We start from the raw sequence: 13,743 nt of genomic DNA, 5'->3' as shown, positions 1-13,743 counted from the left end.
CAGTGAGATACTGCCAGGCTTCTTGGGAATTTGGAATAAAGTCCCCAAGAGACAGCCCCGTTTGTTCTTACACTGAGAAACCTCCTTCGAGGGCTTTTCCAAGCTGAGGAATGGGTGATTCTATGTTTCTATGAGCTAACGGAACTTCCTCTTAGTAAGGAGAGGGGAAGTGGGCCAACATTGACTGAAGAGGAAATTCTATTGAACTGTGTTTTCCCGAGTTTGTAAATAGCTGTAGTCAGAGTCTGCCTCGTCTTCCCCCAAAGATCTCCATCCCTCCCCACCCCATTCCCAAAGCACACACGGTCACAGAACACACACGACCCCTGAGATGGTCCCACCCACTGCATGGAATGGATCCCAGAGGGCAATGCAGGTGGAGGGTCTCTGAGCCCTGCCTGCAGACAGCAAAGAAGGGGGGCTGTCACCGTGTGTTGCATGCTGGTAATCATGTGAGGTAGTTCCAGCAGTTAGGGCTGATTGTATCAAACCCCATTCTAGAGGACAGTAGGTACTGGAAGGCATGACTCATCCATTTCCTGTAGTGCTCATAGGTTTGGGGGTTTCTTTTAAAGCAAATCCACAATAAAGACAGGGAGAACTGGTTGGAGGCACTCCTTGTCAGTATTTCATTTCTTCAAAAAACATTATTAAGCACGTAGTATGTGCCCGACATGGTGCTTGGCCCTGGGTCCAGGGTGGTGAACAAAAGATGTACAGCTTGGTGGAGGGTGCCATCTGGTTATGATGGGAGTCACCAAACTATTCAACAGACTAACATATATATTACTATAAGCAGTGATAAGTGCCATCAAAGAAACTAACATCCACACAAGGGATGGAGACAAGTGGCAGAGAAACTGAACAGGAGGTTGTATTAGTCAGCTCAGGCTGCTGTAACAAAATACCGTAGGCTGGGTGGCTTCAACAACACTCAGTTATTTCTCACCATTCTGGAGGCCAGGATGTCCAAGACTAAGGTGTTGGCAGATTCATTTCTTGGTGAAGGCTCTCTTCCTGACTTGCAGATGAAGCTAAAAATTCACGATTGCCCCTTCTCCTTCTCCTTCCATAGTGGGATGGGGGGAGGGGTGGTAGAGAGCTCTGGTTTCTCTTCCTCTTCTAATAAGGACACTTTTTCCACTGTGAGGGCTCCACCCTCACAACCTCATCTAACCCTAATTACATCCCAAAGGCCCCACCTCCTAATACCAACACATTGGAGGTTAGGGCTTCAACATATGAATGGGGGCGGGGGGGGGGGGCAAAAACATTCAGTCCACAGCAGAGGCTTAAACAATAACCCAATCAAATGAGCAGAGACAGTGAGAAGGGAGAGGAAGTGACAGATTCAAAAGACTTTCCTTCTGAAAGGAAAATTGGCAAGATTTGACAACAGGCTGGAGTGGGAGAAACAGAAGTCAGCTACTAATCATACTTGAATGTGGTTAATGAGAAAAGTGAAATAAGGCCGTGAAAGGGAGACATGGGTGTGGGGGAAGATGGTGAGTTCTGGAGTTGATATGACAAGTCAGCCAAGGAGAACATTCTCCAGCAGTTGGCAAGGCAGACCTGGCGCTGGGTGAGGGCTCAGAGCGGAGGATTCAGACATGGATGCCTTTGTGCTATGACCATCTTGGGTTTAGCCCACAGCCAAAGGAGTGGAAAAGACCACCAAGACCCTCTGCAGGCAATGTACAGTTAGAATACTCACCTGATGATTGTCTACCTCAAGAAAAGCAGGTGGGCTTCCCTTGTGGGGCAGTGGTTAAGAATCCACCTGCCAATGCAGGGGACACGGGTTCAATTCCTGGGCCAGGAAGATCCCATATGCCGCGGAGCAACTAAGCCCATGCACAACTACTGAGCCTGTGCTCTAGAGCCTGAGAACCACAGCTATTAAGCCCATGTGCCACAATTACTGAAACCCACGCTCCTAGAGCCCATGTTCTGCAACAAGAGAACCTGCTGCAATGAGAAGCCTGCACACCACAATGAATAGTAGCCCCCACTCACCACAATTAGAGGAAGTCCATGTGCAGCAAGGAAAACCCAACGCAGCCAATAAATAAATTTTTTAAAAAATTTTTAAAAAGAAAAACCAGCTTGCCATTCCTCTGCTCTTAGCCATGCCTGTGCTGGGCACCTGTCTTACAGACTCCAGTGTCCTTGGTGCCATGTTTTTCCTTGGAAAATCGCAGCCCATCATGAGCGTGCAGCTGAGGGTTTTTAGTAAATCAACTGATCTGTAGGGCTGGTTAGCTCTGGAGTAGGGATGGGGAGGGGTGCTGGTGAAGACATACATGACCAGCAAAGGTCTGAGTGTGAGTGCCACACCTGTATACCTCTACCTGCACAAGGAAGGAAGGGCTGGCGAAAGTTAAGGCCTCATGATGGCCCTGGAGAGAACAGAAACATCCTTTAGGATCCTGCTACCTAGTTATGCCAACTCTAGCAGTATTCTTTGCCCTCCCCTTCCGACCCTCTCCTCTACTGATCCCCCAGGGCAGTTTCTCAAAGTATCACCTGCCTTTGAATCACCTGGGGGTACTTGTCTTCCTAAGCTTCTCCCCAGGCCTAGAATTTCTAAGGCTAGTTCCCAGGGACCTGCTCATTAAACAAATCATAGGTGATCAAGTTGCAGGTGATTCCCATACACATTAAAGTCTGAGAGTCACTCCTTTCAAGAATAACTTGATGATTTGCTGCTTGTTCTATTAAACTCAGTACTTCTCTCCTCTCCTCCTAGATGGTATCACCCAATCCATACCTTTAAATGCCATCTGGATGCTGATGACTTCAAAATGCCCAAAGAGGACTTCTCCCTAACTCTACTGTCTCCTGAACAGCTCCATTTAGATATCTAGCACACATCTCAAAAATACATCTACCAATAAAAAAGCAAAAAAAAAAAAAAAAAAATAGAGAAAAAAAACAAAAAAGAAAAGAAAAAACAAAAAGAAAAAAAATGTCTACAACAGAATTCTTGAGTCCCTCACACATTCATTCCTCTGCTAGTCTTCCCCTCCTAAGTAAATGATGTCATCATTTACCCAGCTGTTCATAACAAAAAACCAGGAGTAATCCCTTCACTACCCATATCTGATCCATCAGGTAGGTCCTATCAGCTCTACCTCCCAAATAGATGGTGTATCCAACCACTTGTCACCACCCTAATGCTATCATCCTGGTCAAATCCATTATCATGTCTCACCTGGACCACTGTTCATCCCCTTTCTGCCTCTCTGTTTCCACTCCTGCTCCCTTAGTCTAATAGCATGATTTGTACCGTATACTTAATCTAATACAGTAGCTAATGTGATCTATATAACAAGTGACTCAGGTCATGTTATTTCCCCTGCTGGAAGCCCTCTCCTTTGTTCTTGGTCCAAATGAGAGGTAAAATCCAGATGAGCTGGTATCTGCCCACTCTCCTGAAACACCTCCTGCAATCTCCCCCTGCCCACTCTGCTTCAAGCTAATTTCCATCTCAAGTCGTTTGCCCTTGTTCTTCCCAGATCTTCTCCTGCATTCCCTCCTCATTTTATTCAAGTGTCTCCTCAAATGGAGCCTCCTTGAAGACATCTTCCCTGACCACCCTATCCGAGTATCTGTCCCATCTCTATTCTGCCCCTCCATCCCCACCTTTTCTCCATCAGAGCACTTATCATTATCTAAGTGATATGATCTATTTATGTGTTTAGTCTGTCTCTCCCAATGATATATGAGATCTGTAAAGACAGGGACTTTATCTCTTTTGTTCACTCTTACATTCCCAAACTTCGGTTTGTGTTTGTTGAAGGAATACATGAGTAAGTAAATAAATGAATACAGACAGACTTACAGTATAAGGTGGTAAGTGCTGCCTTAGCCTAGATTGCCCCATCCAGAAGCAGAGCCTGATTCAAGGACTTGTGGGCAGGTGGTTTATTTAGAAGGCAACACAGGGAACAAGAGTGAGGGAACAGGAGAAGGAAAAGCCAAAACAAAAATATGTTATCAAGCTGGTCATGCTGGGAGCAACTGGACCCTGATCCCACTGGGATGTTCCTTGGAGCATATAGAAGCCTCTTCCAACCGTCCCCTGAGCATTGACAGGAGAAGTCCTGATCCATCAGCTCCTGAACTCCCCTGGTTAAGGCTTCTCCCAGAGATGTTGACTCCTCTGTACTCTTGGGCTGCTGGTGCATGGGGCTACATGGGCTCCCCTTGGGCAGAAGGAGTCAGGGCTGAAAGCAAGTGATATGCAGTGGGCACTGGAGAAGAGACGTGTCAGCACAAAGTCGGCTGGAATCCACGGAGAACTGGCCAGAATCAGGGATGGAGCCAAGAGGATGTAAGGGGTCATCAGGGGCACCAGCTGAACGTGCTGTGATGGAGGTGTGCACAGGGGTCATAGGAGGGGCATTTGGTCCAGCTAGAGTATTCAATGCACATTTGTTGGACTGAATTGAAGGGAGTAAAATACACAATTTATTAGATTATGCTAAGTGAGATTGGGAAACTCTTTCAAAACTTGAGATATTGTGAGATCTGGGTCCACACTTCAAAAGGGAAAAGAAACCACACATACGGTAGAACAAGCCCTGCGTGGCATGATGCAATGGAGTGAAGAAAGCAAGACACTCACATGGAGGAAGTGCCCACCAGTCCACCCAGGCTGAATGGACCAGTCCATGGACAGGCTTCCAAGGCAAGGCGGTTGGTCTGGAGATGCCCCAAGGGCAAAGGGGAAGAGGCGACAGACCCAGGGAGTAGAAAGAGTGCTCAGGAGTGGAATGGAACTCAGGAGACTTGGGTTCTACCCTTTCTCAGCTCAATCTTGTCATGTCAACTCTGGGTCTCAGTCTTCTCATCTGCCAAATGGAGAGAGTAATCTTCAATCCGACTCCTCTCATTAATGCGCTGGGCATACTGCTATCATTGAACGTACAACATTTAGTTTTCATTTCACTGTGAGCTCTTGGAGAGCAGAGACTCCTCTTGATTTCTCTCTGTATCCTTCACACCCAACCAATGGCTAACATATAGCAAAGGAGCTCAGTACTTTTTTGATGAATAAATGAATGCCTGAACAAATGGATTTCCTCACAGAGAAAAGCATGTGAAAGATGTTGAAGAAGTATAATATCCAAACATGAGATGGCAATGGTGATAACAGTAGCCTGAGGCTGAATGGATGCTTGGGAGACATTAGACAGAGCCAGAAAGAAAGCAGGCAGGATATAAATTTGATTTTATTTTCAGGCTTGTCATCTACTTGGCTTCGTCATATTATACCATGATTATTCGCTTCCCTGCTGTGTTCACCCCGTAGCTCTTAGGTGTTGGAGGGACTCAGGGCTACAGACTAAACAGGAAGCCTAGAGCAAGGGGATGTGGTCAGGAGGCAAGGTGAGGGACCGTGAAAACATTGAACATGCAGCCATTCACCCCTTCAGCAAATATTCACTGAGCACCTACTCTGGGCAGGCCCTCTGGGAATACAGCAGGCAACAAGACATGATCTCTCTCTTCCTTGGCTCACCTCTGCAGTAGACACACACACACACACACACACACACACACACCCCCCACACACACACTCAGAGGTGTCTCCGCCTCCCTCCTCCCCTGGCCCCCTCCCCCAGCACTGAGAAAATGAAGTCACCCACACTCTGAAATAGCCTTGCAGCTGGAAGGGACCTCAGAATCCTCAAGCCCAAAGGCAGCCTTATACAAACGAGGCACCTGGGGCCCACCAGCTGCTGGGGCTAGACCTGAAGATGAGGTTTTTTACATTTTCCACCCCCTCCCTCCCCATGGCTCCCTGCTTGTGTGTGAGAAAACTCATCCTGGGCTTTGGGGAGGGGGAGACCACCCCCATGGCTCTGCAGGAAAAGTCCAGCAAAGGGAGTCTACCAGCGTCTCTGGCGCTGCCCCACCTGTTGTTTTGTTGGCCTGTTGCTGCTCTGGGCAGGCAGGATATTTTCACTTCTGGTCCCCAAGTGTGAGAATTCACCAGGCCACTGGCTTCCTGTTTTGTATCAGATCTGCTTAAATATCACTGCTGCTAGATGGTTTTTGATCACTAAGCACTTTTAAAAATACAGTAATGATAAACCCATCTGCTCCCTCTTTGAGGTTCTCAGAATCTTGGGCCAGAGAGAGGGGCACCAGAGACACTGCCCCCTCCAGGGTCGCTGGCATGGACTGAGGTCATTACAACTGAAAAGGAAGCAGGAGGAGTGCAGAGCCCCCTCCTCACCTGCCCAGCTTCTTCATGGGTTTGGTCATCCGTTAGGTTATCCCTCAAATAGAAAAAGTCACTGTGTGCACTTTCCCCAGATCTGGAGAAAGTTGATGATCAAAGGGTTAAACACGATTGAGGACAGGAAGAGAAAATCAAAAGTTTTGGTTTTCAGAGCACCTGGGATTGGACCAGGGATGAAGCAACACCCAAGATGCCCCGAAGAGACTGAAGAATCCTTCAACATAATTTCCCGAGGAGTTCCTGGCTATGGCCAGAGGCGTGCAAGGCACCATAAAGAACTCATGAAAGGTATAAGATCTGAATTTTGCCTGCAAGCAGTACCCGTCATATAGGAGAGAGTGAGGTTAATCTCAAGAGAGATTGGATTCCCCCATGGTGCCTAGCATGGTTCCTGGCCAGTTAGAGAAGCTGTGTGAATGAGTGAATACAAGGGAATGATCAATAATTAAGTTATGGGAACCAGAGAGTATTTGTAATTAAAAATCAGAAGACAAGAACATCCATAGGTCTTGAAAAAGTTTCTCTGGGGAAGTGAAACTTGAGCTGACATAAAGAATGGGCAGAATTTAATGATTTGGAGGCAAAAGGGAATATAAAAAAATAAAAGAAAGAATGAGGAATGGCTCAGTGAGAAGCTCAGGGCTGAGGACAGGGCCTGGAGAGCCCAGGCTTCTGAGAAGCCCTTCTCACCACACCAGAGGACCTGGGAAATAGATTCAAGACCAGAGAGGGGGGGCCAGGGAGCTCGGGGAGCTGCTAGCTTGGGCAGAGGCTAAAAGTGAGGAAGAGATACAAAGAAAACACGTTCTTGCCTGGCCTTAAGCAAATCATTTCACCAGACCCGGAGCCTCTGTCCTCTCACCTGTGAGGCTGGGAGGATAAAGTGAGACAGTGCATTTGAAGTCCCTGCTTTGCACTGATCCACATTCAGCAAATGTTAGTGTTTTACATTCCTGCTCAAGAAGGGCTTGGTTGGGAATGCTCCAGTCTCGGCTGCTGGTCAGACTTAGCCAAGGTCAAAGAAAGACTGAGTAATATTTAGGACCCTAAACCATCAGGGTCTAAGGGAACTACAGCCATCACCTTTCAGCTGCCACCTCCTGAGTTAGAGAGTTATGACTACACTCTGTATTGTACTTGCCTCTTTTGTGTATTGAATGCCTACTAAGTGACAGTTTCTATGCTAAACACAGAGAGTACAGAGATTTAAAAAAAAAAAAAAGACAAGCCTCTTTTTCTCCTTCAAGTAAAAGAGAGGAGCCTTGGAAAAGCAGCCCAGTCACTGGATGGCCATATGCTGAAACAGAAGCCCAGGGTGGTGACGTGACAGCCCATGGCCACACAGCATGGCAGGACAGGTCGAGACCAGAGCCTGTTCTACCGTGTGCAACCCTCCTCCCACCAGCCCTGAGATCAGGCTGCACCTGCGAGGCCTCAGACTCTACTCTGGCTTCAGTGCAGTCAGTGGCTGGCTGTGCAGCCTTAGGCAAAGCATCTCACCTCTCTGAGCCTCAGTCTCTCCATATGTAAAATGGTGCCAATTATCATCTCCACGTCACAAGGTTGCAGCACATTTCAAAACACAGTAACATGCATGCAAATACATTGGACTCTGCCGGCTGCGTATCATATGAGCAGTTGCTGCTTTTCCTCATCTCACCTTGACATCTTTCTCTTGGACAAGGCCGCCTTCTGTGGCCACATTGGGTGTTTCTCTCCACTCAGCATGCATTTATTAAGCTCCTTGCATGGACCCTACTTTTCGCAGTTACTAAAAACCTGTGGGACGTAACCCTGCCTGGTTGGGTGGCATCGACTCTAGAGTCTTGAGGGAAGCCACAGGAAAGAGGAGACTTGAGCCAACCATGGAGACTAGATGCCCCTGGGGGGTGGGGGTGGAGAGGAGAAGGCATTCTCAGCAGGAGAACGGGCCTTGCAAAGACACCAAAGAGGAACAGCCGGTGCTCGTGACTGCTTCCTGGCTCCTGGGGCCAGTGAGACGAAGAATAGTTGGGCGGTGGGGTGGGGTGGGGGGCGGTGCTGGCATGGCCATGGGTCTGGGTGCCCAGCCGATGCCCAGACCAACCAGACTTGGAACCAGATTTCTCAGCATCCACTGCATTATCATATCCGAAGGAGCCGGATCTGCCCCCAACGAAAACATGTAGAATCCAGGGTAGAGAAAGCTGTGCTAGCCGGTCAGACTACGGAAGTCAGGAAAACGAGGGGGAGGCAGAGAGGACAGGGAACACGTCAGAGGACCCAAAAAGAGGAAGTGGCCCAGTCTCAGTTCCGCTCCCAAGGATAGGAAATACCCTGCATTCTCCCAGCCCTCGGCAGCTGTCCCTGTCTCCTTACCTGAAGCCACCGAACCAGGGGCCAAAACCACCTGGGCCCTGGGCCCCATCCTTAAAGGTTTCCCTTGAGCACTTTCAGGGGCCTAGGACAGCCCTGCCTGGGCTGCGGACCCAAGATCCACACTGAGCAGGGCATAGCTGAGAGTTTATTAAGGCTGGACACCCCCTGGGTTAAGAAATGCGGTTCAGCCCTCAGAGCTGAAATGCAAGGACGAAGGATACCAGAGTCAGCCCATGTCCCCTCCCCCCTCCTCTCCCAATGAGCCTTCAAGGAAGGGGGGATCCACAGTCACAGGGGGCCCCTCCCCACCCCCACCTACTCTGGAATAGAGGAGTTGGGGCCCAGCTGAAGACCTTCAAATCCAGAGATTTGGTTTATTAAGTTGGAGCCTAGCTACATTGGGAGAATGGCCCCCAGACCCTGGAGGGAAGTAAGGCGATAGGAGCTGTAAGGCCCCCCTCTTCCTTCCTCCCTTCCTTCCTTCCTTCCTTCCTTCCTTCCTTCCTTCCTTCCTCAGCAATCCGCTAGCACCCAAAGCAAGAAAGAAATCAGGCCTCGGGATAGAGAGGATAACAGGACAAATAACATGACTCCTGTCCTTCTCGCCTATCACAGTCCGAGGTCTCTGCATCTCGTCGGCCTTGTAGCTGGGACATCAGCAGGGAGACCAGTGGCTGGTAGTTCTAACTGCAGTTTTCAGCAGTGGCAGGGCTCCCATCAGGCCCTGCTCCATCCACAGATGCCCGAGGAACTCAGTGTCTCTGGACTGAACAAATCTGCATTAAGTACCTACTAACCGATATCCTGGTTCAGGTCTCGCCTCGGGTCCAGTAGGGCACAGACCAAGGGAAGGAGTGATGACTCATGAGCAAACTGTTCTCCTGTCCAACAAGCTGTACTTGGTTCTTGATCTCCAGTGTGCATTATCTGGTTTTTTTTTTCAGGCTAATCTGGGTTCCTCTTCCCCACTCCCACCATTTCTGGTCCACTTTCCACATCATAAGGCAGGCCTTGCACAGGAAAGAGAGAACGTGGGAGATAGAGGTCCACACACCATGCCCACCCTATCACAGGAACCTGAAAACAAGAACGTGTTTCTAGACCATTCTCAGAACTGCCCTCAAAATGGTTTAGGAGGCACAGAGGCTGGTCAGCTGCAGGAAAAACAGACCGGGTGGTGGACAGGTGTGTGGGAGGGCATGAGGGGTTGCGGGATGGGGAGGGGTGTGAGGTGGGGGGATTTGTTGAAAGCACCAGAACCAAATGCAGAGGGGGCAGGGCTGAGTCAAGGCCTCAGCTCAGGCTGCGGCTCTTAGGGGAAGTTGGCTTCCGGTAGGAAGATTTAAAAGCATCTGGAATCACCCTCCCTCCCACATGACTTTGCCTATGGAGGACAAGACAGGTTTTCTGGCCCTTGTGTCAGTCCTGCAGGGAAGTGACTGGGGCTGCCCCACGTAGCGCTCCCCGCTGGAGTCTCCAGGCCCCACCCACACCACCCAGCTAGGAGGGCTCTGCTCTCCAGGGTACCTGGAACTCTGTCCACAGGCTCTGGGGCCTCCCAGGAACCAGCCCTTCCTCCCTGGAAAATGGCTGTCTCTTTGTTTCTGTGAGAAAGCCACTGTGACTCCACAGACTCTGTCCTCAGAGGCCTGACTCTCCCAGGGATTTTTGTGCCACAGGCTGGTGGTGTCCCCAGAGAAGACTCCTCAATGTTCATGAGAGGGGCCAAGCCAGGCCTGGAAGACCCAGGCGGTGAAGGCAGGGGAGCCCAGGAGGGGCAGGTGCTGAGCCAGGAGCCTCCTCCTGCAGAAAAAGAAAAGGGAAAGTGACAAAGAGGTGAGTCTTGGGAAGGATTCCTCTAAACCATCATATCTGGGCAGAGGGAGGAGCACACGGAGGAGCTGAGAGTGGAGTTCTGTGGAGAAGAGATGAGAGAGAAACCAAGGGTCTGTGAGGGACTGCTGGAGGGAGGAAATGTTTAGATGGGAGAAAGCAACTGTGCTGTGAGAAGGATGGCCTTGAAGGTGGGCAAGGAAAGGTGTGACCAAAAGGTCAGCTAGCCCGGAAGCAGGGTTGACCCCTGGGTTTAGGAAGTTTGGAAAGTTCAGAAGCTCTATAGTGATGCTTCTTGGAAAGAGTGGTCATCTGCAAACTTCATCTCAGAGCAAAGGGTTGAGATAGAAAGCTCTATTCTAGAAATTTCCATCTGATTAGAAATAGAACTTCCCCAGTAAAGGCAGGCAGGACATGGGTCCATTGGAAAAGGTGTGACCCAGTGCTAGCAGGAGGTGGGGGGTACAATGTGACCCCAGGCTTTCATTCCTGGGATCATTTCCTACAGCACTCACCCCCCAGAAGGCTGGGGATGAACCGAATCATGTGTGGGTTTCCAGCAGTCCTTGGTGCTAGACTTGGGTGCCTGGACCATCTGAGGACCACACTGGTACATCAAACTCACTCAGGAGCTCACCAAACTTCCACTCACCTCTCTGGGGCTCCAGAAAGCTGATGTTCGCCTCATCAGACCAGCCTGTCGGAGAACTTCATGTAGCCGCCATCCAGACTGCTGATGTGGCTGCTAATGGTGAAGGGTGGACCCATCTCCAGATCCTTCACGTTCCTGAGAAAGACGATCCAATCAAGTTATCGGGGCTGAGAACCTGGCCTCTGCCTGGGACCATAGCACGGGAAGAACTCCTGGCAGTGACTCACTGACTCACTGACTTAGCTTCCAGAATCAGTTACCCCATCTCTCAGGCTGGATGAGGAGCAGGCCTGCTGTGTGGCAGAGAGCAGATGAGCTGACTTAGCATGAGAGGACTTTTCGAATCCCACTCCCTGAACACCTGATTGTCTTCATCTGCTCCTCTCTTTTGACAGCATGTTATGCCTGAGATTATATCGTCTGTAATCAGGCAGGTGTCTGCCACAGACAGTGAAATGTTTGAAGACAGAGGCTGTGCCCAGTTATCTTTGTATCATTAGAAACTAGCACCACAATACCTGCTACAGTAGCTCTTTGCCTAATAAATGATGGGTGAGTGAATACATGAATGGATGGATGGATCCTGCCTGGGGCTGAATGCTAAGAGAATCACTGTCATCCGGATCTTACATGGTCCTGTCCATGTTCAAGTTTTCACTCATGGAACTTTCTAAACGGACCCTGGCTCCTTCCTTTTCTCTTGTTTGCTTAGGGACTTGGGGAGGAGACAGGGAAGGGAGGCAGTAAATTTGAGCTGCATCTTTGATTCTTTCTCAAGCATACCCAACCCCCAATGCCCATCCCACCCAGATCTGCCCTGAATCTACTCACCGGATTTGGTACAAGTTGAAGACAAAATTAGGCCCTAGAAAGAGAATCAGAAAAGAGAGGGTTAGCACCTCCAGGGAGAGCAGCCCATCACTCTTCTGGGAGCACCTGGTGCTCTCTCACCCCTGTCTGGGAGGCGTGGGGTGGCTAGGCTGGGCCTCAGGATGCAGTGGGAGGTTCCCAGGCTCCTTCATTGTCTGCTTCCTGCCCCGCACCCATGGGTACACCCCTTCTTTCCAGACAGAAGCACCAGGTTTTTGAGGATAGATCCTGCCACTGGGGACCCCGCCATCAAGGGCACTGATTACTCTGGGAAGGAGGCTTGAATCCTGACTCCACCACCTTCCAACTCTGTGACTTTATCCTCACATCAACATCTATAAAAAACAGAGACAAGAATTTCATCTTTGCCTGGAAATTTTTTAAAACTCGTATTAGGCACAAGTGTACTGGCGCATAGTAGGTGCTCAACAAACATCTGTGGAAGCTGTTGAACTTAAGTGCAGATCCGGGAAGCGTTCTCTGCCTCTGGGCAGTCCAGCACACCCTCCCAGTTCTCCCAGCTTCTGTGGGAAGCGCACATATGGACTGGGGCTGGGAGAGCCCCAGCAAATTCCAGGAGATGCCCAGTGAGGCTGAAGCATCAGCAAGCTTAGGAGAGGGCCCGGGACCCACAGGCAGGGGAGAAGACACCTGGAACGTGGCCTGTCTAGCCCGTCACCCTCAGCCTTGAGGCCCACACAGGCCCGGGAGAAGGACTCCTCTGAGCTCTGAGAGAAGAGGAAGCTGACTGCTTGCTGGGGGGTGGGGGTGGGGAAGAGCCCTCACGCCCTCAATGAAGGCCCCAGGACCCCACCCCCCACACCTCAAGTGCTCAGCCACCCACCCAAGTCTTCAACCACTGCGGCCACCGCAGGAAATATTTTTGCATGACGCCATGCTGAAGAGTTTGCAGCTCCACTTGGTGTGGCCAAACGCCACAGGAGAGGAGGGGCTGGTCTGAGCTGGGGGCACAGGGTCCAGCTCTCACTCACCCTCCCAGCAGTACCCACGCTGGTACCACCTGGCCAGGCTGTAGCCGAGGATGGACACGAGCAGCAGCGAAAGCCCGACACAGAGGATCAGGCCCAGGGTACTGATGGAGTCATCACCTGCAGAGAGACACACATCCTTCGGCCAGCTGCCCAGAGCTCTCTCGCAGCTCCACAGGCCAACTGACTGTACCATGTTCCAAATTTCCTCTCCTCCCTCCCCACTGCCATCAAAATGACTGTCCCCTAAGAATCTGAATCTTGGCTAGCTAATTCAGCTAAGCCACACTAAGATGTGAATGTCTGATACTTGATTTCTAAGAGTCAGCTTGTTTTTTCAGAGTAACAGTCCTCTGACAATAGAGATAATTTAGAGCTGGAAGCCTTCCCGAAGCTGCAGGCTTTCTACTTGAAAAAGGCACTGCTGTTTGGGGAGGGGCCCAGGACGTCTTCTCCTCTGCATGAAGCAGGAAGGGAAGCCTGGAGGGCCCCTGAGAATAGAGAAACACAGACCCTTGGTCCTCTCCCCGCGAAGCCCTCGTATGTGGTAACAGGGTGTTAACCCCTGGGCTCCGTTTGCTGCTTATACTAATCACTTCTTCCCTTTTTGTGGTATAAGCACTTGGCTAAATTTGTATTTTATTTGTAAAGCCAAACCAAGAAAAAGAGAGAAATAGAGGGAGGGGGAGAGAGAGAGGGATTGGAAATGTACTGAAGCAGAAGCAGAGCAAGAAACCAGGTTTGCAGGGAAAGGTTCCGCATGTGGGCGCATGGAGACGACCCACCCC

General features: G+C 50.1%; 1 protein-coding gene across 1 annotated transcript; it reads right to left on the bottom strand.

The window, feature by feature from the left end:
* Positions 1 to 11,131: 11,131 nt before the first annotated feature.
* Positions 11,132 to 13,151, bottom strand: SMIM35 (small integral membrane protein 35). The gene is made up of 3 exons (XM_057749486.1): positions 12,959 to 13,151; positions 11,928 to 11,961; positions 11,132 to 11,231 (listed from the first exon to the last, which is right to left on the bottom strand). The coding sequence occupies exons 1-3, from the start codon at positions 13,149 to 13,151 to the stop codon at positions 11,132 to 11,134; spliced, it is 327 nt and encodes a 108-aa protein (XP_057605469.1).
* Between the last annotated feature and the right edge of the window lie 592 nt (positions 13,152 to 13,743).

This window comes from Hippopotamus amphibius, chromosome 9 (genome assembly GCF_030028045.1).
Source record: "Hippopotamus amphibius kiboko isolate mHipAmp2 chromosome 9, mHipAmp2.hap2, whole genome shotgun sequence".
Lineage (NCBI taxonomy): Eukaryota > Metazoa > Chordata > Mammalia > Artiodactyla > Hippopotamidae > Hippopotamus > Hippopotamus amphibius.
The sequence above is the reverse complement of the archived record's forward strand: the minus strand, read 5'-3'. Positions and strand labels throughout refer to the sequence as shown.

Coding starts and splice junctions, on each gene's coding strand:
- SMIM35 (XM_057749486.1), bottom strand. CDS start 13,151: ATGGTACAGTCAGTTGGCCTGTGGAGCTGCGAGAGAGCTCTGGGCAGC. Junction 11,962..12,958: donor GCGTGGGTACTGCTGGGAGG/GTGAGTGAGAGC, acceptor TTCTCTTTCTAG/GGCCTAATTTTGTCTTCAAC. Junction 11,232..11,927: donor TTCAACTTGTACCAAATCCG/GTGAGTAGATTC, acceptor CGTCTTTCTCAG/GAACGTGAAGGATCTGGAGA.